General features: G+C 37.1%; 1 protein-coding gene across 1 annotated transcript in view; it reads left to right on the plus strand.

Annotated features, from left to right (window-relative positions):
• Window positions 1-25,895, plus strand: part of LOC122793708 (apolipoprotein L1-like) — a 294,046-nt gene that overhangs the window by 95,890 nt on the left and 172,261 nt on the right. The window contains exon 4 of the mRNA XM_044061925.1: window positions 17,595-17,628. Within this exon, the coding sequence (XP_043917860.1) occupies window positions 17,595-17,628 (34 nt within the window). The remainder of the gene's footprint in view (window positions 1-17,594; window positions 17,629-25,895) is intronic.

Consider the following 25,895-nt stretch of genomic DNA (forward strand, 5'->3'; position numbering starts at 1 on the left):
TGTCTAATCTTGCCCAGTTATTGTACCTTGGGAATAATATGTAAATTCTCTCCAAGTGGCCGCTGCTGAATTCGCATCTTCCATACCAAATATTTCCATAAATTTCTTCAGAAGTCTATCCTCTTTTCTTATATTTTCCCCTTCTAGGTCCCCCAGAACTTCCTCACTGTTATAAATCAAATTCCAGTCCCCATCTATAAGTAATTTTCCGTGCTGAAAGCTGATTATTTGTCTCAAAATTTTCTTAAGCATCATAGTATCAGTTTTAGGTTACTGCCACAAATCTACCATTATTATCTTTTTCTCTCTATCACTATTGAACCTTCTCTAACATAGTATAAGTACCCTCATATTCCTTTGTCCCTTATACTCTGCTGAATATCCCACCTGAAATACTTTTTATCAGTCACATTGTCATTTCTTTCCAAACCTGTCTCCTGTAGCATTGCTATTTGCACTCTGCATTTCTTAATATAATTCAATACTCTTTCCTATTTGTGTCTACCTGTGAGGCCGTTAACATTCTGTAATAATAATATAGATAGTGTACTCATTATGAGAAGATGTTATTATAACCATGTATTATATATGGCAGCTTTTTAGATGTCAGTTTCCAGCTTTTGGGTTACATGCATCCACTAATGTTTGGCAAGCTGATCTTTTATACAGTTGTTTTTTGTGATTTCCATTTGAACCTATGTTACATTTTACAGGACTTTTTGTTTTAATGAAAACCCTCAGTGAAAAAAAAACATACATTTCCAGAACACACTCATAACCTATTAACTTAAAACAAACATGCATAACTATGTAGATCTTCAAATAATGAAGTTTAACTCTCCTGACAGGAACAATTGTCCCAAATTCACAGCTGCGCATACAGGCATTCATAACCTAAAATTAATGTAATCCATGCTCTGATGCATGTTACAGGTTGTGTTCCTACTTACACTAATTGCTGTCTGTTCCTTTTCTAGCTTTATTCCCCCCTCCCTGATGTGAAGAACAACTTGTATTTTCAGCAAACATTAACGTTTAGCCATAAAGAGGTGCTCTGGTTTTTATTGCAGACTATTCAGCTTGTCTCCGTGGAACCTAAGAGCAAACTGTACAGCTGCCCTCATCTGTGGAGTCCTCAACTCACAATGAGCATTTATTTGCTAAAGGAATTTTTTTCATTACATTGAGTGCTCTCTTATTTGCTTGCTTACACAAAAAAAACTTGCTATTATATTAAGCCAAGGGCCTTAATCCAGGCATTCACCACTGCAAAAGTAAGAGAAAAATATCAACTGTACATATATTATAATGTGTGCACTTTTACACCCCTCACCTGTTTCAGTAAAAACTTACAGAATATTAAATTAAAATTGATTTTGTCCAGCCTTCCTACTCTTTTTGCATTGTAATGCCTAGATTTCTTAAAGATAAACAAGTAAAATAAAGCACTTGTTTACTTTAGCATCTTTATCACATACAAGAATAGCTGAAAATGCTTTTTTTCTATAACATGCAGAGTATATAATGAAATGTTTTATACAAAATACTGTTAAGAACAAAAACGTCTTACAGTTACTTTTTTCCTTTCCTTTTAGTGTCCTTCTAAACATTAATGAGTTATAGTGGGGGTATCCACTTTTCAGTGCCCAACAAGTTTAACAAAATCAACAAAAGCCCAGTCTTTCCACTTTTGCTTGTAAAGCCATATTTCACAAATATGACTGATGCTTTATAATCTCACATTTATTCACTAATTTCAGTGTTGATGGTCTTTTTCTGGTTCGTACCCATCTACCATCCCCAAACTCCTGTTCACATCCAAGGAAATCCTGATTCTTCTAGTCAAGTCTTGTGCTTTTTTGTGTCTCCTGAGCATTTTCTTATAGGTTTTTAGGTTAGTACTAGGCTAACTGCCTTTGTGGACCATTTTAAGCCTAGCCATTTACCCCATCTGAGAATCAAACCCTGGACCTTGTGTTTGTAAGGTAAACACTTTAACCATTATGCTAACCTTCCACCCCTTTCTGAATATTGGAAAAGGTTTCACTGACACTGACAGTCTCTCTGTTAGTGTTATCATCAGAAAAAAATCAGAAGCAGAATCTCCTGTTTGTGTCTCATATTTTGTTGGACAAACATTTCTATTTCCTCCTTAGGCTGTTCCGCATGCATCAAAAAATTACTTTGATACTCCAGGAAAAATATTCTGAAGACAGCTAGATGCAACAGTTTGAATCTCACACCTGCCTTTTAACATTTATGGGAAAATGATACATTTGCTTCTGTTCTGCCTGGTGTACAGTGAATAATCATTTTCCACAACACACCCTGCTGCCTTCAGTTTTTAATACTTTGCCCTTCTGCCATAGTTTTGTCAGGCTCCACTGTCCGTGGAGAAAAGCTCATGGCCAGGTTTGGAGCATACACATGATGTGCCCTTTCAATTAACAAATTCTGCTGTGAAATACCAGTCCAGTTGCTTGTTTGTGCTTTTACAAAATGAATACAGTCTGTCCTCTCCAGTCTCTCTGGTACAGCAGAAAATCGTGGGTTTTCCCCTGCATGTTCTGTTGTCTAACTCAACCATTTTTTGAAACAGCTCTTCTTCAGTAGTCTCATACTCAGGTAGCCTTTTCTCCATTTTGACCTCTGACTTTTGCAGTTTTATCATTTCATTGTAATAGCTGTTTAAATCTCCTTCCATTTTCTTCCAGCCTTTTGTTATTTAAGTTGATTTACTCCTTTAATGTTTTTTATTTTAATCATGTCTGAGCACATTTGATTTATTTTTCCTCTTGATGACTAGAAGCCACGTCTTGCACCAAAGCTGGAGCTTAAATTGCTTTTTGCTGAGCAGCTGCAGTATTCTTTCCAGACAGTGTTTTGTTTTCACAGTTTCTAGTTGATTTTCTTTTAGGCTCTCTAAGTTTCTTCTTTGATGGCATCCAGGCCATGTACTTACTAGTCGGTAACTGAATTTACTAAATCTACAGAGTTACTTGCCCTTTTCTCTCTATTTCTTTTTTTTTCACACTGAGAGAGCTGAAATTAAGCTATTATTTAGTGTGCAGCCATCTTGGAAGTCTAAATCTGAACCTTGCAAAAATAGTGATGGGAAAAGAAACTCCAGGAAAGTGAAGAAGCTAGTCAATATGTGATATGTGCACATTGTATAATACCCAGTGAAGCTGTAGTGGAAAGGTCTTGCTGCAAACCACAGCCCTTACATCTGAAAATGGTTTAATTCACAAGACCAATGAAGCTATGGTATACACACTTTGAGAAACTCCTCAGCCACCCACCACTAACAGACTGAAAGTGATTTAATTGAGAATTAACTTTTACATGGACTTAGTATAATCAGTTCAGATCTACCAAACAAACCCTAAAATGAAAATCATTGTAAGTCAAATAAAAACAACAAAGCAAACAGAATTGATGATATGCCAGCTAAAACTGTAAAAGACACTGAAGAATGCATTATTGATTATTTATAAAATCTAGGCAAACATGTACGAGAGGATGAAACCATCCCAGCACACTGGAAAAATTCAGTTTTCATACCAGTTCACAAAAAGAGAGATAAGTTAGATTGCTATACTATACGCCCATTACCCATCTGTCAACAGCTAATAAAATGTTGACAATGATATATACCTGATTAAGTGAGAAGAGAGTCCCAAGCTGATATCTGGCCGTGGATGCACAGACAACTTGTTTATTCTAAGATAGCTGTTAGAAAAAAAGAGTGCATGGAAATCCAGCCACAGCCACAATATGTGTTGACTTTTCATACGTTTTCAACAGTGTATATAGAAAATCATTATGTATTGCTCTTCTGAGTAGACTGCCAAATGATTTGATAATTTTCATGCAAAACTTTTATCATGATGCTCGGAATAGAGTCAAAGTGCAGCATTCTTTTGCTTCATGATACATTATCCCTAGCTGTATTATTTCCAGTATACACTTTTCTTAGCTCTCAGCTATAATCTACTGCTGCCAAATACATCCTTCACTACTTTTGCTTATCTTGTACTCCTCTTTATACAGTTCCATTTTCTCCATCATCTCTGAATTAATAGTACTGCTCTGTTGTGTTTTAATACATGGATTTTGCCATGTAGATATTTCTCTTTGTTAATCTGAGTATATAGTTGTTGTAGTAAACAGTGTTCTACTTTTGTTGTTTACTAGATTTTGTTATTTCATTTGGATTGTGTTTACATTGTATCCTGGAGAGATCTTGTCAACTGTCCACAAGCATCAGTGCTCTACTCAGTAATAAAATAAAATAAAGTAAAATAAATAACTGTCAGAGCAACTCCCAGTCAGGAATTGATTAAATCAAGGATGTGTACTCTCATGAATACTGTTCAGCAAAGCAATAGACTGGATTCTTTAAAAGATCTTGCTAAACCTTCCTGGTGTCCAAATTGGTGTGAATCTCTACTTTAGTGAGCTAAGTTGTGCTGATGATATTGTCCTGTTTAGCATCAAAGTGCAAAAGCTCAGCAAACATGGCATTTCAAATTGCAAAGCCACCAGAGCCTTTAACGTAATAAATAAATAAATGCCTGTGGAAGACACCATCACCATCCAAACAAAAATTAGAATACTTCAGTCTACCATAAAATCATTTCTGCTCATTAGAAGAGAAATTCAGGCTGTCCCAAAAACCAGCATCCATAAAACAGATTATTTTCAAATATACGGCCTTAGATCAGACTTCCAGAGGAATGATGATATAAAAGAGATGTGTAATCAGCTTACTATGTAACAGACCTAAAAGAGCAGGTTATAACAGTTTAGACACATAATGGATGTGAACACTAGTTGCTTAAAAATAAGGTGCATCATATGCATAAAACCTGAAAACTGGAAGGTTATGAGAAACGCACCAAAGACAATGCAAATCAGTTTGGTTAATGAAGACTTGTATCCCCTATAGCTGACAGCAGCTTATGCAGTGGCTGCAGCAAAAAAAAAAAAAAATAGCAGTCAGTACAGGGCCATTGTCCATGATACACCTTGTTAATTCTTATAGTGCTTGGTCTAAGTAGAGTAAGTATGTTTCACAGTGTGGATTCATTTTTTAACAGTCCTAGCATTTCACATGTTTAAGTTTCAAGTAATCCAGTAACCCACAATGTAAGGATAATTAACTTCTTTATCTCGTTATAGCTGAGTGCATCTCCAGGCGTTTCTGCAGTTACCACCTATTAATGCCTCTAGGGGTCAAATATTTCTTCATATTTGCATTAATAATTCCAAAACCATGTTACATACAAGGTATCAGAAGATTTCATCTTAAAGTATATAGAATGGCAAACACTTTTGTGTTGATGTTTGACCTCTGTCTAATGCAGGTAAAAAAATATTGAATATTATTTGTATACTGTTTATTCACCTTATAATAATTTTCATATTCTCTAAATATCTCAACATTCAGTTAACACGGACAGAACTGCATAGCTTCATATGAAAACTCACAGCTGTATGAAGAAATTCCTGCTGACAATATTTGTCTTGTCTGAATATTTACTGAGATATCATAAGATGCTTATACAGCATTATAAGATTAATATTCACTGTTGAAGAACACGCACAGTATTTTGAACATGCCCATTTTCATTTTACGTATATTTGTAAAATAATTTCCTATGAACCTATGTGTAGCTTCCAGTAAACAACACTCAGCACCTATGTCTAGTTTTAAATTTAACATTTTGCTTATTAATTCTCAGTATTTCTTATCAGCTGTCTACCTTGCACTGCTACACTGTTTCTATTTTTTTTGGCTCACTGTATCACCACTTTTCCCTTTCAGTAGTGCCAACAAACTAGTAATTTTAATTTTTCAGTTGAAGAACATGCACAGTGTTTTGAACATGCCCATTTTCATTTTACGTATATTTGTAAAATAATTTCCTTAAACCTCACCTTCCACAAAACTGATTCAGTGCACATCAGTACTTTATCTTGTTTATATATATATATATATATATATATATATATATATATATATATGCACCTGTTACAAAAGGCTTGAGTTTCAACTGCACCATACTTCATGTGTGCTTACAGCTCTTTCCCACTGACATTATCATTGCAGTACATTCTCACACAGATTTTCATTTTCTTCTTCTTTATTGGGCTTAGATTTTATTTTGTACATGCCCATTTTCTCATTTAATTCTTTTAACTGCGTACTTGTCATTTTATTCACTCTGCATACTTCCACAGTTTATGGTAAAATTATGTCTGCTTCATTTAATAGCCCTCTCATCATTTTAGCATTTTTTTATTTTTGCCAGACAGACTGTTCTCATTCTTTTTCCAACAGGACCATTAACTTGATATGCAGTTTGCCATTATGGTAAGTCACTGCTGACTCTACTCCCCCAGTGCTCTCTACTGCTAACTTGCTTCTGGGGTGTACCTAATATGTAATCCTTCCCCTGCTGGTCTTCACTGCTTTCAATCTGTGCACCAACCCATAATCAGAGAGAAGTGTTTTAATATGGATCCATCATACTGTAGCTAACTGGCGGATTGATAGGGACAGTAGATTACCCATATTTCTCCAGATGTACAATGTTCAAAGATTCATACTAAGTAAACAAATTACCTGATATCTGATTTCTTCTCCTTTCAATGATAGTTTGAGGGGCCAGAACAGGGGTGACTTTATGGTTACCTATACAGTTGTCTAGGACATTGGAAGAGAGTCAGGGGCTTTCCTTTACATGTAAGAGAAGTCTAGTCCATAAAAGAGGTATTCTTTGAGAGAGAGAGATTTATCATGTCTGCAAGTCCTATTTATGCTGTGGTGGCAGTTAAGCTTCTGTGAACGGGTGGTTATGATGTTTGTTTTTTTAGATGTGTAAGAGGTCACATGGATTCTTTGAAACTTTGTAGGCAAGGCAAAAATCCCTCCCCCCAAAAAGGCTGTAAGAAACAGAGAAGAGAGAAGGTACTTTAAGGCAGACTGTGTAGCACTTGGAAGACATGCCTTTGATTTTCTTTGTGGGAAAATACTACAGTGTTTTCACTTGTAAATTGTATTTAACTAAAGCGCTTTTTGTACGTAGCATGTACAAACTTCATCAGAAAAGGGAACAGAGAATTAAAGTGCTATATAAATACCGAAAGCTCAAAGTCAGCTGATACATCAATTAAGATACTAAACTCATTAAAGACATATTGCGGAATCAAAAGCTTACTATATAATAAAGTTTAAACACTGTAATAAGATATTAAATGCTGCACAAATATACCAAAACCTATTAGTGTAATCCACTTGTAAAAACAATTTATAATAAAAATAACTACATAAGTATATTGCAAATATAAAACGGCAACAGAATTTATAAGTCATGAATTACTTATAAACAATATAAACTAAGATCTAAATGTGTATGAATAAATAAATGAATTAATAAATTAATAATAGTACTACCATATAACATTAATCCTATAGAATTCCTATCTACTAAGGCTTTTAAGTTTTAATAAGGCCATTATAGAACACATGTCATTTAAACCTGGCCAATTATATGAATACAGTCTAATCTGCCAAAGTAATTCTAACTTCTCTAATTCAATTTCTATAGGGCCACCCCTAATATTGGGTATTAATTGATCTAACACCCAAAATTTAAAAGTATGTGCGGGGTATTCTGAAACATGCTTAGCCAATGCATTATCTAATTTAGATTTTTTTATATTGTATTCATATAATTGGCCAGGTTTAAATGACATGTGTTCTATAATGGCCTTATTAAAACTTAAAAGCCTTAGTAGATAGGAATTCTATAGGATTAATGTTATATGGTAGTACTATTATTAATTTATTAATTTATTAATTCATTTATTTATTCATACACATTTAGATCTTAGTTTATATTGTTTATAAGTAATTCATGACTTATAAATTCTGTTGCCGTTTTATATTTGCAATATACTTATGTAGTTATTTTTATTATAAATTGTTTTTACAAGTGGATTACACTAATAGGTTTTGGTATATTTGTGCTGCATTTAATATCTTATTACAGTGTTTAAACTTTATTATATAGTAAGCTTTTGATTCCGCAATATGTCTTTAATGAGTTTAGTATCTTAATTGATGTATCAGCTAACTTTGAGCTTTTGGTATTTATATAGCACTTTAATTCTCTGTTCCCTTTTCTGATGAAGTTTGTACATGCTACGTACGAAAAGCGCTTTAGTTAAATACAATAAACAGATTATTTTTCATTGCTTGCCATTCGTTATTTTTGGAAGTTTTTCAGTGATTTTACGTTTCAGTGTTTTCACTTGTGTTATATGTCTGCATAGGTACATACTGAGAGGGGCAATATGTTTTATTATGGGGTCTGATAAAGGAGAATTAGATAGACAGATAATACATACTTACGTTGACCTATATGATATGTCTCCAGTAATCAGGCTGGCAAGATAAAAGAATTTCCTAATGGTAGTAGGTACTTGGTGGTCAGAGGGTAGTCCACTGTCAATAAAGTGCCCAGGTCACTAATAACTGTGTGGTAGGTATATGTGTATTATTTATTGACATTTGATTCCCAGGAAAGTTCGGCTGGGTAGGTGCCCATTTTCAGAAGAGGTCCGAGGAGAAAAGCTCCAAAATATTACAAAAATATTTTAAGAAGAATAATTTTACAGTCTTGAAAAATAACACAAAAACATTTACAGTTTAAATAATTATACCAAATTAGACATAATTTGAATACATTGGGCGGCCGCGGTGGTGCAGCAGTTAACGTTGCCGCCTCACAGCAAGAGGTTCTCTGGTTCGATCCTCGGCTGGGGGTGCCTTCTGTGCAGAGTCTGCATGTCCTCCCTGTGGTTGTGTGGGTTTCCTCTGGGTGATCTGGTTTCTTCCCACATCCCAAAGACATGCTGTAGGTGGATGGACACTCTAAATTGGTCCTAGGCGTGAGTACGTGCGTGTGTGTGTGTGCCTTCTGTGGAAGGTTGGGTGCCAAGCTGGCAACTCGACACTGTAAAACTCCACTGCCAATCATGAGCCGATAGGTGATCCCTTGTGGCGACCCCTAACCAGGAAAAGCCGAAAGAAGAAGAAGAAGACATAATTTGAATACATTGGTTAAGAATAGATACAACATACATGGTAAAGATTTAATATTTAGAGAAATTTTAGCCAGTTTAGAAAAAGTAAATGTATGCAAGTATAATACAAAAACAGAATTGTAATATAAAGTAGGAGAAGAAACAGGGCTATGGCATATTTAGACAGAGAGTCAGGGGGGAGAAATTGATTGAAGTAAGGAAGTGAGTGAACAAGGAGGAGTAAGGAGCCATAAGGTATGAAGAGGTACTTGTTCATATTTAGGGATATAGTTTATCCTGGAGTTGAGCAAGAACATATTTGCCAAAAGACAGTATACTACATTTCTTGACATTTAGCTTAAGGCCATGGTCCTGGCACCATGTGTCTGTAAGCATTAGACCATCCCCAGGGAATGTGGGAGTCCACTGGATAATTTATGATAGATCCAAGTTTACAGTCATCTGCAAACTTGGCCAACCACAGGCAATTAACATCAGCATTTGTGTCACAGAAGTAAAGACCAAAGAAAAGTGGCCCAAGTTCTAATCTTTGAGGAACTCAACTAGCAGCAGCTCTTTTTGATGAGAGCAAACCCTCTACACTAACAAACTGGGTTCTGTCACTGAGCCAGTTTGCTATCCAGCAAGTTATACAGGGATCTACATTTAGTTTGATTAACTTGTTTACAATGTCAGAGTGTGGGATATATCAGATACCTTTACTAGGTAGAGGTAAGCAGTGTGCACCGATTTGCCTGCATCTTTAGCATCTGTGACTTGTTCAAAAAAGGATCTACTTTTAAAGATCCAAAACTGATTTGGGTCAAGGGATTGTAGACTTCTGATGTCAATGTTAGTAAGTTCTACAATGGTGCACTTCATTGCCTTACAGATAATACTGATTGGGCATACAGGTCTGTCATTACCAGCAATAGTGGTGGGTCCTCCCTTTTGGATTGGGATGACTTACAACAGTTCTCCAAACCTCAGACAAGAAACCAATGAATAGGTTGAGACTGACTCGATTTAATAGTGAGTCTATAAGGCTGTGCTTGGTGCTGACAAGAAGGTGAAATGACACATTGTCTGGACCCATGGATCTAGTGTTCCTAGCCTTGTAGAGTGCCAGCGAGCTTGCTTTGAAGTGATCTAGGGGTGTGGGCATTCTAATACGGGGATATGTTGGGAGAGGAGATATAGATGTAAAGACAGAGCTAAATATATCAGATATGTTCGCTGTGTCCTCGGGATGAGTATGTGTCACCGTTATCTATAAACTTGCTGCAGTGCTGGGTTGGCATTTATATAGATGACATTTTTCAATTCATACATATTTTTGGAGGAGTTGGAGGATTTGATTTTGCTTCTAGGTTCTTTATTTATCTTTAGGAGTTCACTTTAAGAGGCTGGGATGTTTAGTTTATTCTTAATGACAATACGTTTTCTCTTCCGTTGTGTAGTTTATTTGTACATGCATTCCACTGTATGGTTTTGTTTCTGTACATATCATTGTATTTGTGTCTGATGAAGACCAATGTCTAAGTGCAAGGAATTTAGATTAGCATTGAAACTGTATATGAATGCAGCAGTGTGTGAGACAGGGTGATATTAGGCTATGTATATCATATTGGGTATGCAGATAGTGATGAAAAGACTCATCCCCACCAGTGCAATGATGCTGCTTCTACCTCATCAACACCACAACATTACTTCATCTGCTGATTTACACAAGAATCTTATCCAGACACATGCCTAATACATCCCACTTCCATCTCCCTGAGACAGGTGGGGAGTCTTCTTCCTTGCCATTTCTCTCACCTTTCGTTGACTACTCCAACACCCTGAGTGCTTGTCAAACCTAATTCAGCATCAAGGCTTATCCTGATACCATGAAGACATCATTATTCTTTCTCTTAGTAATGACTCAGATAACTCACCAAATCAGTAGGGCTTAGCTAATTCATTCAACTCAGTAACAAAGAATTATATAACCTGTGTAGGACCTGCTACCTTTGTAGAAAGGAAATGATAAAGAAACAGCAAGCTCCTCCTAGGTTCACAATAATTCTTGAACTGGTTAGGCATGTCAGTATAGGTTTTATCAATAAATTTCCCTTAAAACTGAAACATAACGTAGTGTGGTTAAAACAAAGCTGCTGCATGCAGACAAGCTTAGAGTAGCTAGTTTACACACTAAACAGCACTACTATCAAATCTTAGTACAACCCAACCTAGCCTTGTGCTAAACCTTCGAGACCACTCAAGGAGACCGCTGTATAACTCAGCACACTGTTTAGAGTAGCCCTCCCAAATACAGATCTGGACAACATGGATGTGCAATTTTCAGTGCTTCTAAGTAGGAGCATCCCAGTTCTAATTAGACTGAGGATCTGAAGAAGGTTAAGCATAACCGAAAGCACTTATCCTTTATTTTACTGTTTGTTTTACTATTTGTTTTATATAATAAAGAGTTTTTAACAGTATAATTAGAACTGGGAAGCTCCTACTTAGATCGCTGTTTGTATCGAGTGCTTCAGCTGTTTTTGACAGCTCAACAGTTCTTCTAAGAGCTGGTAAGCTTCAACTTAAAATTTATCAAGAGTGCTTCAGCTGTCTTTAACAGCTCAATAGTTCCTGTAAGAGCTAGCAAGCCTCAACTTAAACTGCTGTTTATTTCAAGAGTGCTTCAGCTGTTCTTACCAGCCCAAAACTTCTTGTAAGAGTTCTTGTAAGAGCTAGTAAACATCAATTCTAACTGCTGTTTGTATCAAGAGTGTTTCAGCTGCTAACAGCTCAACAGTTTTAGCAAGCTTCAATTTAAACCGCTGTTTATAACACTTCAACAGTTCTTGTAAGAGCTACCAAGCTTCCACCTAAACTGCAGTTTGTACTGAGTGTTTCAGTTATTTAAATATTTGAGAGCAAGAGATGGCACGCTCATTCTTTTTTCTTACGTATTTGTCAGCATGGGAGGATGTGGTTAACAAACCGCATTGCTTTGCAAAGGATGGTCTGCACCTCTCTCTTCTAGGCTTCTGAATATTGGCTAAAACTTTATCCACCCCCCTCAGAGCCATTTTGAGGCAGTGCCAAATTAACAAACCTATTGACATAGCAAGTAAAACCCAAAGAAATCTAAAGGTGTTACTGTTCATAGCTAGGAACCTTAACAAGAAATTCCACACCCCACAAGCTCTCCTCACTCTGGAGAGCATAGACATCTGTGCCATTACTGAGACACTGTTTAAATCCTCAGAAGGCACTCCAGCAATGCAAGGCTTCAATGAATTTCACACATTTAGACCATCAGCTGCACAGACAAGGACACAAATGGAAGAGTCTCAAGCTATATTAGCAACAGGCATAACTATATTTGTTAAACAGGATGATGTATAGAATATATATAAGTACACATCACCGTAGACAAAGTCTCATGCCATATCCTAACAAGCTATAAGTCACCTTATATGTCCCTAGAATCCCATAGCTCATACCTTGACCTACAAGAGATATTCACCATTAAGCCAAATATCCTATCTGTGAGATACTTTAGCTACCTGTCTATAGACTGGGAAACATACAGTGCCTCATACTGACAGGCACAATGATTCCTGGAATTTATTAACAATAATACCCTTGAACAGATAGTATTACATCCTTGCTAGTAAGCTCAGACCACAGAGCTGTCTCCTTTGAAATAAAAATCAACTTGGTAGCCCCAGCAAACCTTTTAACAGTTAACTATTCCAGAGCAAACTACATCCTAATAAGCAATAGTTTGTCAAAATCCTGTGCCTCACCTAACCCAGAGCTCAGAGCAACCTGTGTGGAAATATTCATAGAGACCCTGTACAGCCATGTAAATGGCAGTATAGAGGCTGCTTTACCTACTAGAAGTAAATCCAAAACAAGAAAAGTGTTGACTAAAATCAGAACGGGCAACTCCCTTAATAATAAGAGATCTCTAATTAAATTAAACAGGAAACTAAGAGGGCTAATAAAGTCCAACAAGGCCAATTACAAGGTCAAGATAGCCTCACAGGTTAAAGACAACCACAAGATCTTCTACAACTATGTCCAAAACCTCAAAGACACCGCACAGACGACTGTAAATTGGAAGCTTCCTCCATGACACAAGCATCTTACAAGAGGGTCTAGTACAGACAAGTGACTGGTGCCATTGTCACAGATTAAAATTCAATGTGTTATAGTGCCTTTTGGGAAATCTGCCACCCAGGCCAATTACTCCATTTAGAAGACACACCTAAGAGTTATTCTAGTATTCAGGGATCTGGGGACATATGTAGACAGTAATCTGGCCTTTGACCAATATATGGCCAAGGTGGTAATAAAAGCATTCTATGTCACTCAGGTTATAAGTAAGCGCATGGCATCCAGGTCCAAAGAATTCATAGTGCCACTTTATTTGGCCCTTATCAGACCCATCAGTAAGTATAATGTCCATTCGGCATGTACCTGTCCAGATATATGCAACATTTGGAACATCCATAAACGTTTCATACCTGGCGAATCCAGGGTATAAACACATGTCCTGTACTGATCACCTTAAAGTCTTATCTCTATACTCTTGTCTCATACAGGTTACTTAGAGGAAATCTATGCATGCCATACAAGGCATCCTAAGCTTCATATCTGCTGGACCTTTTACACATCCACAAAATGATCAGCATAAGAATCACTAGATCCAAGGGTTTAAATTTTGCTTTTGACATAAACAAGACTTGTTGGTGAGATAGATATGTATCTCAGAGGATCCCCACGCTCTGGAACAGGCTCCCCATCCATGTGAGGCAGAGTCCATCCCTATCCCTATTTAAGCATAACCTTAACCAGTGGATGGTAAATTAGAAATTCACCCCAGATCTGGCCTCCAAGTCTCTGTTAGCATCAGACAGTAATGCTCAAGCTAACATATCATTATCCTCCCTACATTACCTCTACAAACTTCCTAACTAACATACCCGTCCTAATAAATGCTCATGTTGCATAGAGACACAACTGGGTTGGATTGTTTGGATAGGCTGATAAATGCCCTGGTGGTCGTTAGCCTAGTATATACTTATGAAGCTATGAAACTGTCTAATTGCTGCTATTCTACTCATTACCTTTAAGGCTTCTTTCCCAGTGGCATGCTGGACTATAGCATGTTGTACCTTTTCAGGCTTATAAACTATTTAGCTTTCTGTGAGGAAACATCAGATATCTGGATTCAAAGATTCCAGTTTTCTATCAAACTGTTTTTAGTGAGAGTTCCTGATAGTTGCAGTTAGATCATTTTTTTCTGACTTCAGATTTTACATTTAAACACGTCTTGAAAACAAATATATTCCTTCACTTCTGACACCATGTGTTGTTTGTATGTTTTGCCAGAATGCTCTATAGACAACATAGACAACACATGTGGACATGGTAGTAGTCTCCTTGAGATGTTTACCCAGACATCTTTTAGAAAGTATACCACATTACATGTATCTTAAAGTTACATACCCCCTACACTAACCAGATATTTTTTCATGATGCATTTACTGTAATCTTATAGTAAACTTTATTAAAATTCCCATAATAAGTTGTTTTGAGATTACTTATGATGTTTGTAAATGGTATACTACTTAATTTTGTAATTAACATAATTTACTTTAATGCAGTTCCAGCTTGCTGTAAATCTGAAAAGAGTATATTGCTCCTCAGTCCTCTAGTAAAGCTACAGTGTAGTATTATGAAATAGCCTTCTGTGATTTTTCTGGTTGGAGATCAGAAGCTGCATTAAGAACAGTATCTCACAATAAGTGCTGGAGAAAAGTGGATGGCAGTCAACTGAAACTGAACCTTCTTAAGATAGAGGTAGTGCTGGTCCATGCTGCCACTCATCCATTGCTCAGCCCCCCTTTTATATTATGAGAGGGACAGATTGAAGTTTTTTTTCTGACCACTGTTTTGATGTAATTCTTGAGGAAAGGTTACCACTCAAGAACTAGGTGTCAGATTTTGTCAGGGCTTCTTATTTCCATCTGCAAATTGATCAGTTGTTGATGTCATCTTGGGATCTGACAGTGGTCATACATGCATAAATATAGAACTCTGTGACCAGGATTTTGATGTGTGCTTTTTGCTCCAGTCATAGCAGTGTGCTGTGGGATTTACAGTGGCAGTTGGTCATTGTCAGGTCTCTAATTAAAATTCTAATAGTCACCTTCCATGCCTAACACAGTATGCGTTGTGTCTACTTGAAAGAATTCTTGGTGCCCTGCACCCTGATGCAACCTTTCAGGGCATCAGGAGACTGACTGTTATATGTTCCCAGGACCAGCTTAGAGACTTACGCATTATTTTGCTTACCTAACTCTGGTCCTCTGAAATCTGGTAAGTCCCATAATTTGAGTATCTATTACTGAGACCTCTTTTTAATTCATTTATTTATTGGTTGAATTGTACAATATTCTCATATTACACATATTCAGTTTTTCTGTCATAAAAGGTTACCATTCATTTATAGTTCAACATTAATTCAATATTCAGCTATCTTGTTGTTGTTGTTGTTTGTCTTTCAGCTTTTCCCAGTTAGGGGTCGCCCACAGCGGAACTCCGGTCCGCTAATGATTTGTAATTCAATGTGTATGCTAATCTAAATGCACTCTATAAACTGTGTACACTGTGTGCTCTGTTCATTAATTTTGTCCTTCATATGTAGATCACATTGAAGGATTACTACTTAAAGACCTCATTGACTTATGAGTAATACATAAAGTATTAAAAGGTATTCAGCTCACCTACATATGCTCAAGGAGAAATTGCTCGAGCAATGGTAGCGTCCAGAACAAAATACAAATGGCATAACTCTGAAGGCAGTTTCCCATAGGAAATCATTGCCAGTGAAATTTCTAAGTATGCACTAGCAATGATTCACTTCTTTAAGAAGATTTGTTGTGACTGTGAAGTTGGTATACATATATATATATATATATATATATATATATATATATATATATATATATATATGTTTGGATCCCTATCAGTTGATCGAGTTTTCAGAAAGCTGAAATTCATAATATATATGTTTGGATCCTAATCAGTTGATCGAGTTTTCAGAAACTCAAAATTCATATGGTTGAGACCATATCATCGAGTTTTTGAAAACTCAAAGCTTTTGAATGGAGATTGCGATACAGTGAGGATCGGGAAATTTACCATTTTCCTCACTGTAGTGCAATCTTGGAGTGGGTATATATAATTTGCAGAGGGTGTGGGGGTGCATAACATAAAGTAGATTTTTGTGTTTTTTGTTTTTGATGTTCAGGTTTTCGGAAACTCTATCGTATGGTCTTGTCCATATGAATTTCGAGTTTCTAAAAACAATCATTTGACATAGATCTATACTTCTGTGCCATATTTTAGTTTAAGAAATAACACAAAATTCTGACAAAATACTAAGGCCATTTGTAGCCATTTTCTATAGACTGTTTTTCTAACTATAGCCAGTGTACACCATAAAAGAGAATATTGGTCTTTTTTGACACTGGAAGGTATGAGAATATTTTGCATCACCAAATATTTAGGACTATGAAACTTATCTGTACACAATGCCTGACCAAATATCTATATAGTCATCCTGAAATAATGAAGTAATATACAGTCAAAAAATATTATTCCAGTCTGTTGTAATATCCACATTACATCTCCAGCATGACTTATTTATTGACTTGTCCATTTTAGCTTACTTTTCAGGTGTATAAAAGTCTCTTTATATAATTAGGTATACTTTATAATTGATACATAATTTCTTTTACAGAAGGTTCATTAAATTTCATCTGTTTAGGAGGTCTGAATGCGCTCCAGAGATTCAGTTGTTAACACTTCTAATTTATTCTCATTTATTGATTTGTTCTATTTTAACTTCTAGAGCAGAGTTGAAATACCTTGTTTCCATATTTTCTAAGGTGGCTAGGTTTAGGCAGCAGCTAAATATGTAAAAAAAGTAAACATAAATAAGCTCCTGAGCATGTCTCCACAGTGTTACAGTATCAGGTTATCTCGTGCTGTCATGAGGGTTGTTTTTCTATTCTGACAGTTCTTGTCTGATGAATGCTCAGTTTGTGACCATTGTCCTTCCCAGTAAGTGACCATTAGTTGGTACAATAAGTAAAAGCAATTTGCCATGGCTAATGCCAAGCACTTATGTCTTATCCTTGCAAATGTTTACAGTGAAAGCTATGTCAGAAAGTGCATGCACACCAAGTGAAACTGATGGCCTTCTTGTGAGCGTGTCACTTTGACCCCCACTAGTTTTATAAACTTAAATGGTTTATTTCTCTGCTGTTACATTCAGTAAAATTTAGCTGTTAAAGAGGCATGTTTTTATAGGTATCTTGTTTATGGCAAACATTTATACAACTATATATCAGTGAACCTTAGGTATAGAAAGAGTTACAAGACTTGTTTACTGTTTATTTATTTATTTTTCTTTTTTTTTTTTTTTGTAGAAGAAGGAACAAAGGAAGAATTCATACACCTCATGTAAGTCCATGTTATATTTAGTTTTCTCTGTCTGCATTACTCAAGCCTTCATCTCCTTCACAGTAAAAACTGTTAAGTATAATAAATAAATAGCTACATGATGCATACGTTGAAAAATACAGTATCATACCATCAGAGAATACAGTGCCAACATTAACCACTACTGATACTTCCCACTGGTCATTATGGTACTATATTAGTACTCCATTGTATCAGACCATAAGATTAATTTTTAGCTACACGTCATTTGAATGGTTTATGTGAGATTAAGTATGGGACAGATGATCTCATTATGTCATAAACTTTATCTTTTTAAACATAATTTTTATCTTGTTGACATCTTTCTTTTATTTATTTATTCATTCATTCTGGCATTTTGCCCTCACTGCCTGCCAGTAATCATGCTGTGTTATATGTCTAAAAGCAATAGCTTAAAATATGTTGAGGTATTATGTTAGTTCTTCCAGTTTTATTTCAGTCTGACATCAGAGTGGTATACGGCAGGTGGCTATATTTTGGGATAGAGATGAGGAGGCTTGCTGCTTATAGGCTTTACAGACCCTCTTGAATTATGACAATGGCCATCTGTGCATTCTTCTCAATCTAACACCAGAGGCATACACAGAAGATGACTTTTTTTTGGGGGGGTGCAGGTACTATTCCCAAATATGATTTATTTATCCTTGCAATCATTTGTCTTCTTATTTATTCCAAATTATTATTTTGTCAGACAGATCTTATTTCTTCCTTGAAAGGAAAAAAAAGACTGGACTTCCTTCCTTGCTCACATTTTGGTCAGGTCATCACTGAATCAAAAGGTAGGAAAATAGCTCTAAAATGCACCTCATTGCATCTATAACCGTAGTTTAATTGCACTATTTTTCTACAGTTATTACAATGCATTCTTGGCCAAGTAGGGTGTGTTAAAAGAATGCAGGAAAAAGCAAATTTGAAGAGTAAAGACTGACTTTCTCTCTTTGCCATGATTTTTCATAGTTTCATAGTTTCATAGTAGTGTACTAGGCTATCTGCCCGGGGGCATTTATAAGCCTAGCCAACAGTGATGTCGCTTCCGCCACCCCGTATTATATAGTTGCGCCTCTCTAGTAGTGACACATGTGGGACCCCATTATTTAGTAAACTATACCTCTGTCTAGTAGTGACACTGAGGTGACTCCCGGGGTAAACTTGCGATCTCCCATCCATGCATCGAGATTTTTCTTGAACAGTGCCAATGAAGGGCTCTGTCTCACATGAACTGGGATTTTGTTCCAGAGTATGGGTAACCTCTGTGTTATGAATCTATCCCTCCAGCATGTCCTATTCATATTTGTGCAGAGGTTGAAATCTTTAGCTCGCATGGTTCTGGTGGATTTGGATTTTTTGAGATGGAGCATGTCCATCAGTTCTTGGTTGGACATGGCCCTATATGTTAGGCACAAATCACCTCTGAGCAGGCGGTATGCTACTGAATAGAGCTGGAGTTTCTTTAATCTAGCTGGATAAGGCACATGTTTGAGACCTATGATCCTCTTGGTGAGGTACTTCTGGGGTCATTCCAGTTGTTGCATGTGCCGGGTGAGATACATCCGAAATGGAGCATTATATTCAATCATGGGCCTGACAAGGGAGGAATATAGAGGTACAATGACCTCCTTTGATATGGATGAGAATCCCTTCTTGATGAGATGGGCAAGGTAGAATGTCTTTCTGACCACTTTGGCAACATGGTTGTCAAAGGAGAGGTCACTATCGACTTGAGTCCCCAGGTCTCTGATTACTTCTTCCGTATTCAGTGGGTTATTATCTACGTGATAATTTGTGGGTACTTTGTTTTTCCCAAAGGGGATGACTATACATTTTTTGGCATTAAGTTTGAGGCCATGATTCCGGCACCAGTTGTCCGTTTCAGTGAGACCTTTCTGTAGGATGTGTGTGTCAGCAGGTGAATCAACTATGGCACCCAGTTTGCAGTCATCTGCAAACTTTGTCAGCCATAATCCTCCCATATTTGCTTTCACATCTGAGAAGTAAATGCCGAATAAGAGTGGTCCCAAGACTGATCCCTTTGGGACACCACTCGTGACTGGTTTTGAGTCTGACATGGCTCCAGCAATTTTGACCTTATGGGTTCTGTTTGTTAGCCATTTTGCTACCCATCTTGTGACATATGGATTTACATTTAGGCTGCTGAGCTTGTCTATGATGCCAGAGTGTGGTATCGTGTCAAAGGCTTTAGCCAAGTCCAAGTAGGCAGTGTGGACAGCCTTGCCCTCGTCGATGGCACTAGTGACTGTCTCGAAGAAGTCAACCAGGTTTAAGAGGCAGGATCTGCCTTTTACAAAACCGAACTGGGTGGGATCAAGGGTCTGCAGATCCCCAATGTCGCCATTTATGAGTTCCATGATGATTCTTTCCATAGCCTTGCAGACCAGGCTGGTCAAACTTATGGGGCGGTAGTTACCAGGGTCAGTAGAATTTCCCCTTTGTGGAGTGGGACCACTGTTGCTGTGCGCCAGTGTTCAGGTACATATCCTGTAGTGAGGCTAAGATTGAATAGCGTTCTTAGGTGCGGGTTTAGTTCATCTTGAAGTTCACGTAACACGCAACCGGGGATACCATCGGGTCCCATAGATGCTGTGTTTTTGCTTTGTTGAGTGCTGATTTCACCTGTATGTCTGTGATGACAGGTAGGTTACATTCAGCAGGGATAATTACTTCATCTTTAGGGGTGAGGGAGGGAGAAATTTGCACTGAACCTATCTGCCAGAATATTGGCAATGTCGGTAGGGTCAGTGAATTTTTGTCGTTGTGTACTAACTCAGAGCATATCTGAGAATTTCCTCCCAAGGTTCTGACATAATTGAAGAAGGCCTTGTGATTGTCTTTGGTATCCTTGGCAATCTTTTTTCTCAAAGTTTGCTTTAGATGTTTTATGAGAGAACATAGTTTTTACTTGTGCTGATCAGGAAGCCTTTCCCTTGTGGGATTTGGCTTTGTCCTGCAGTAGCTTCCTTCTTTTGTTGTACAGTTTGTTTATAGCCGGGGTCCACCAAACCGGGCGTTTTCCCTTGGTGGAGATGGTCTTGGTTTTAGTTGGGATTGCTTGATCCATGCATTCTTGGAGATGTCCGTAGAAGGCTTTTGTGAAGGATTCAGCATTTTGGGATGTGGTTTCCATTAACCCAGTAGGCTTAAAGGATATCATTTCTGACTTAAGGAGCGCAAAGACAGCTTTTGAAAAGTTTTTCACTGTAGTCTTTTGTTCTGGGGTGGGGTGGGATATGTACATCCAACGTGATCAGTTTATGATCAGATCTTACTAGTGAGGGGTTTATATCCGGTGCGGAGCATTTGGACCCCATGTTTGTGATAATCAGGTCAAGTATGTTATCTCTCCTCGTAGGAGAAGTGACCAGTTGCTCCATAGCATTTGAGTTAATGAATTCCAGGAATCTTTGGGCTAGGGTGTTAGGGCTAGAATAGTGGGCCCAGTCTATGTTGGGGTAGTTGAAGTCACCCAATATGATGGTGTTTGGTGTGACATTCATATCCTCCAGTGTTTTCAGGAATGCTTGATGGGATTCCTGGGATTGGGAGGGTGTTCTATAACATGCGACCAGTTGTATGGCAGTTTTGCCTATGGTGAGTAAAACTTGTATGGTTTCTGATGCTTCATGGGTAGCCACCAATCGAGAGGTGTAGGTGTCCTTTATGAAAATGGACACTCCCCTCCTTTGTGGTTCGGCCTGGAACTTGAGGCGAAAGCATGATATGAGGTATAGCCTGGTAGCTGGAGTGCTCTCAGGAGCCTTGAACCAGGTTTCAGTTACTGCACAGACATCGATGTTCTCCATACTGAGAAGTGCTTGAGTGCCTGCATCTTGAGATTTAGACTTCTGGCGTTGAGCAGCATTACCCTTAATTTTTTCCATTTTGTTTTTATGGAGGTTGATTTGTCTTTTGAGCATTGCCTAAAAAGGCACTATGGGGTGGCAAGAGCCTTGGCCAGTATCCGGAAGCCCAGTGGTGACAGGTGCAAGCCATCCCTTGAAGCAACGTGGCCTGTCCAGCATGTCATCCCAGGCTGACAGACATTGGATCCCCCTAGAATGACACCAGTGATTAAGCCAATTGTTAAAACTGATCATTTTGTCTTTGTACTGAGGCATCATTCTTGGTGAAGGCAGGATGCTGCTCAGGGTCAGGGTCATACCAGTCTGGGCTACATAATCGGAGAGCTCCTCAATGTCTCTTTTCATGTAGTCCAGGGAGGTACGTCTCAGGTCATTCACACCAGCATGGACAATGACTGCATCATACTTGTACTTGCTTTGGAGTGACCTGAGTGCGTGTGTAATGTGGCGGATCCTTGCTCAAGATAGGCAGCTCACCGTTACCCTCTCCTTATTCAGCCTGGTAAGTGGAACGTCGGTGTGTCTGACTATAGAGTCACCTATTACTAATGTCTCTGGCATAGTGTTTTGCCTTAGGGGCTGTGATTGTGTGACACACCTGTTGCTTGAGGTATGTGTTGTAGGTGTTGCGTTTTGTGGGGGTGTATTTCTGGGTGTCTGCTTTGGAGGCCTCTGTTGTTTTGGTAAGTTTTTTATAAGAGCCTCCGAGTATGTCTTTGTGTTCTTATGTGTTTGGTTTGTAGTAGTGGTGGTTTTATGTGTGACCGGTTTTGCTTTGGGTGTGGATACCTTCTCCTCCTGTCTGGTCTTGCCAGTCCTGAGTTGAGAGAGTTCAGCCTCCAGTCTGGCTATATAGTTGCATCTCTCACAAGTATATGTGTTAGTAGGAAGGAGGAGAGGGTTGTCTGTGTACATGAGACAATTGTAACATTGTCTTAAGATTCCCAGATTAACCAGCTGAACAAGAGAGGATGCTAGTGGTCTACCACTCGACATACTAGAATATTATAAGGAGTGCTGTGCCTTTAAGGGAAGTGGGTATTCACAGGGGGTAGTGGATGCCTGTAGTGCTTACTTTAGGGTAAGAGTGCTTATTTTATTATGAGTGCTTGCTAAGGATAGAAGTTCCGAAAACAAGTGCTAATATATACAGCTAAATAGACTGAGTAGAGCTTCTAAGGGAAAAATTGAAGAGCAGACTTGGCGGAGCCAGAAATAGTTTAAACCTGTATAACCGCTGCTGCGCTATGCGCCCAACCGCGCAAAAACGCCCTGAGGCGGATTTTTATACAGGGAACTTGAAAAGAGCTAGAAATGGTCCAAAGCAACCAATGATTTACAGCTCAAGTGCTAAGGTCACTTCCCCCAGGGACAGATAGGCTGCTCAAGGCTCCCCACTCCCACTGGTGAGCTCAGAAACTTCCTTCTATCCAAGTAAGGCAATGGCCAACACAGGAACTACACACAGCCCAGAATACAGCAAAGCCTGTATACTGGTCTTAACTAGTCGAGCAAAGGCGGGAAAACAAGGAGTATTTTTTTTTGTTTTTTGTTTTTTTCAGGAAAGCACACAGAAATGCAATTAAGCAAACAGTAAAATCGATTTACACAGGCTAGCACACTTTAGTGGGCAGCCTCAGCAGTTAAATTAACAAAAAAACAGTATTAATCGACCAGAGTCGACCAAAATGCTACTTTTAAGTGCAGATACTTCAGAAATCAGCAGATAGACACAAAAACAGTTATATCTAGTCTGGATATCAGTGAAGAAGGAATACAGAAAAATAGGAAGAAAAAAGAAGGTAACAGAAAAGGTTAGAGTGTTTAAAACGTATGCAAATGCAGTTACAAATAGTCACTTCTCATAGAATGTAGCATATACAGTTAGAGGCAGTCATTTCACTGACAGTGACAAAATAAAGTTAAGCAGTCTTTTCTTGCCAAGTTAATCAAATTGCAGTTAAAAACAGTCTTTTCACAAAGAGAGTTAGCCAAGATGTGGTCACTTTTCAGTACACAATGCTAAGCAGTATTGTTCCAAAAAAATCCATTTATTTCTATTTAGTTTGCTCCTTCCCTTTTCTAAAGCTACAGTTCTTTTGTCATTTTTATAATATTCCATTCTTCAGATACAGTTGGATTAGATTTTGATTTCCATTTTCTAGTATTTGCTTTCTTTCTCAACCAAGAGAATTAAACTTAATAAGGCCTTACTATGTGTAGAAAGTTCAAATCTTGTGTCGCAGCTCAAAGAAATAATTTCCTTAATCACAGCCATTTGCTGCCCCAATATGCTGAAAGAAATTTTTTTAAGTCTGCCAGCTTATTACATTTCCAGAAAATATGTTTACAGTTACTTATTTCTTCCCATCACAACTCCAACATCTATGTACAGAAGACATCTTTGAATTCTGTTTGGGGTATAAAAATAACATTTGTAAACACTTCCAAAATCCTAAACCTTCTAGACTTTGTTTCATATACAAGTCATCCCATGGTCCCATGTAAATTGCTTTTAAAGTCCCTTTTCTCAGTCTTTTCTGAAGTCCTCCGATTGATGCAACACTTTATATGCCCTACTAATTATCAGCTTTTTAACAGCAGCTTCGGTTCAAGATTCATGTAGAAACACTGCCATAGTAAGTCTTTCACTTGGGTCGCGCCCATCTCTTCTTTCTCTTTGCTTATACTCTGATATCAGACCCTGATAGGGATGGCAGTCTGTAATCTGCAGTCCAAATTTCTTGACCTCATCCCATTCTATTACATTTCCCTCTTTGGTTATTTGCTCACAGCACCTTGGTTCCTTTGCCAGTGTTCTCCAGTAAATTCCAGCCTCCTCTAGCCTATTTTCTGTTCCCCTTCTTGCAGTCTTCCCTATCAGCAGACTCTCCTTTCTCTATTTTCATGTTGGCTTAGTTCTTAGAATATTTTCTGGTATATTAAGAATATAATATTCTGCATACATATGTGTGTATTCTGCAATACGTTAAACTTTGTCAGCCCCTCTAAAGAATTCCTATTATTTCTTATCCATGTCTTTCTCTCTTTTATTTCTACCCTATTTTTAAACTCAATTTTCATTTTATCTTACTTATTAGCTATCCCTTATAAAGAATGTTTGTTCTTCCCTGATAACTCTCAAATAATTTCCATTACTTATTCCTTGGATTCTTATTTTTTAACAAATAGATGAAAATGTGCCAGTATCTCATTTTTTTAATTCATTACCCTGTATTTCTATCTTAGTTTTTGTCATTGCATCACCTAAAATGGTTAATCAGTTAAAAACTTAAAGATTATTGCCCCTTCATGGAAGTATACATTAGTCGCACCAATTCTGAAATCTAATAAAGACCCGACACAATGTATATAATATAGACCTATATCACTATTAAACGTTGATTATAAATTATGTCCATTTTAGCTACCAAAAATTCCTACCACATTTAATAAATGAAGATCAAACTGGTTTTGTGAAAAACAGGGATACATTTGATAATATCAAAAGAATCCTAACAATAATTGATTATGCCAACAAAATAAAAGATCAATTAACATTAGTAAGCATAGATATTAATAGTGCGTTTGATACAGTCAACTGGGATTATCTATTGCTAGTGTTACAGGAGTGTGATTTTCCGATAGAATTTATACAACTCATAACCAATTTATATGAGAATTAGCTTATGTAAAATAGGCTCTTATATTTCACAATCAATTCCAATTACTAAAGGTGCAAAAAATGATGCCCTCTTTCTCCACTGTTATTCACATTAGTCATGGAATCTTTTGCAAATTACATAAGAGAAAGTCCAGATATTAAAGGAGTTCAATTGGGGCATAATTTAAATTCCAAAAAACATTTGTTTGCAGACAATATATTATTAACATTAACAGATAATAATAATACACATAGTTTCTTATTTAGAGCTATTAAAATGTATCAGTCTAAACCAGGTCTTATATTTAATAAAGACAAAACAAATATTTTATGCATTAATTCTAACTCTACTGATATACCGCAACAATATCTTAAATATCTGGTAGCTAATAACAAAATAAAATGTCTTGGCATTGATTTGACAAAAAATATTAAGGATATAATCAATATAAACTTTAGTAATGTTCTAGAAATCATAAAAAACTTGCAAATCATTGGAATAAATGATTTTATACATTTGAAGAAAAATACGTAATTATAAAAATGGTTATATTACCCAAAATATTGTATATAGTTCAATCTCTGGCTCTCCCTATTCCAAATCACTTTACAAAACAATTTAAAACTCTGATACTTAAATTTCTTGGGTATCCAAATAGACCTAGATTAGCAATTAAACATCATCA

The sequence above is a fragment of the Protopterus annectens genome, chromosome 1.part0, assembly GCF_019279795.1.
Source record: "Protopterus annectens isolate FY-2018-M chromosome 1.part0, PAN1.0, whole genome shotgun sequence".
NCBI classification, from domain to species: domain Eukaryota; kingdom Metazoa; phylum Chordata; order Ceratodontiformes; family Protopteridae; genus Protopterus; species Protopterus annectens.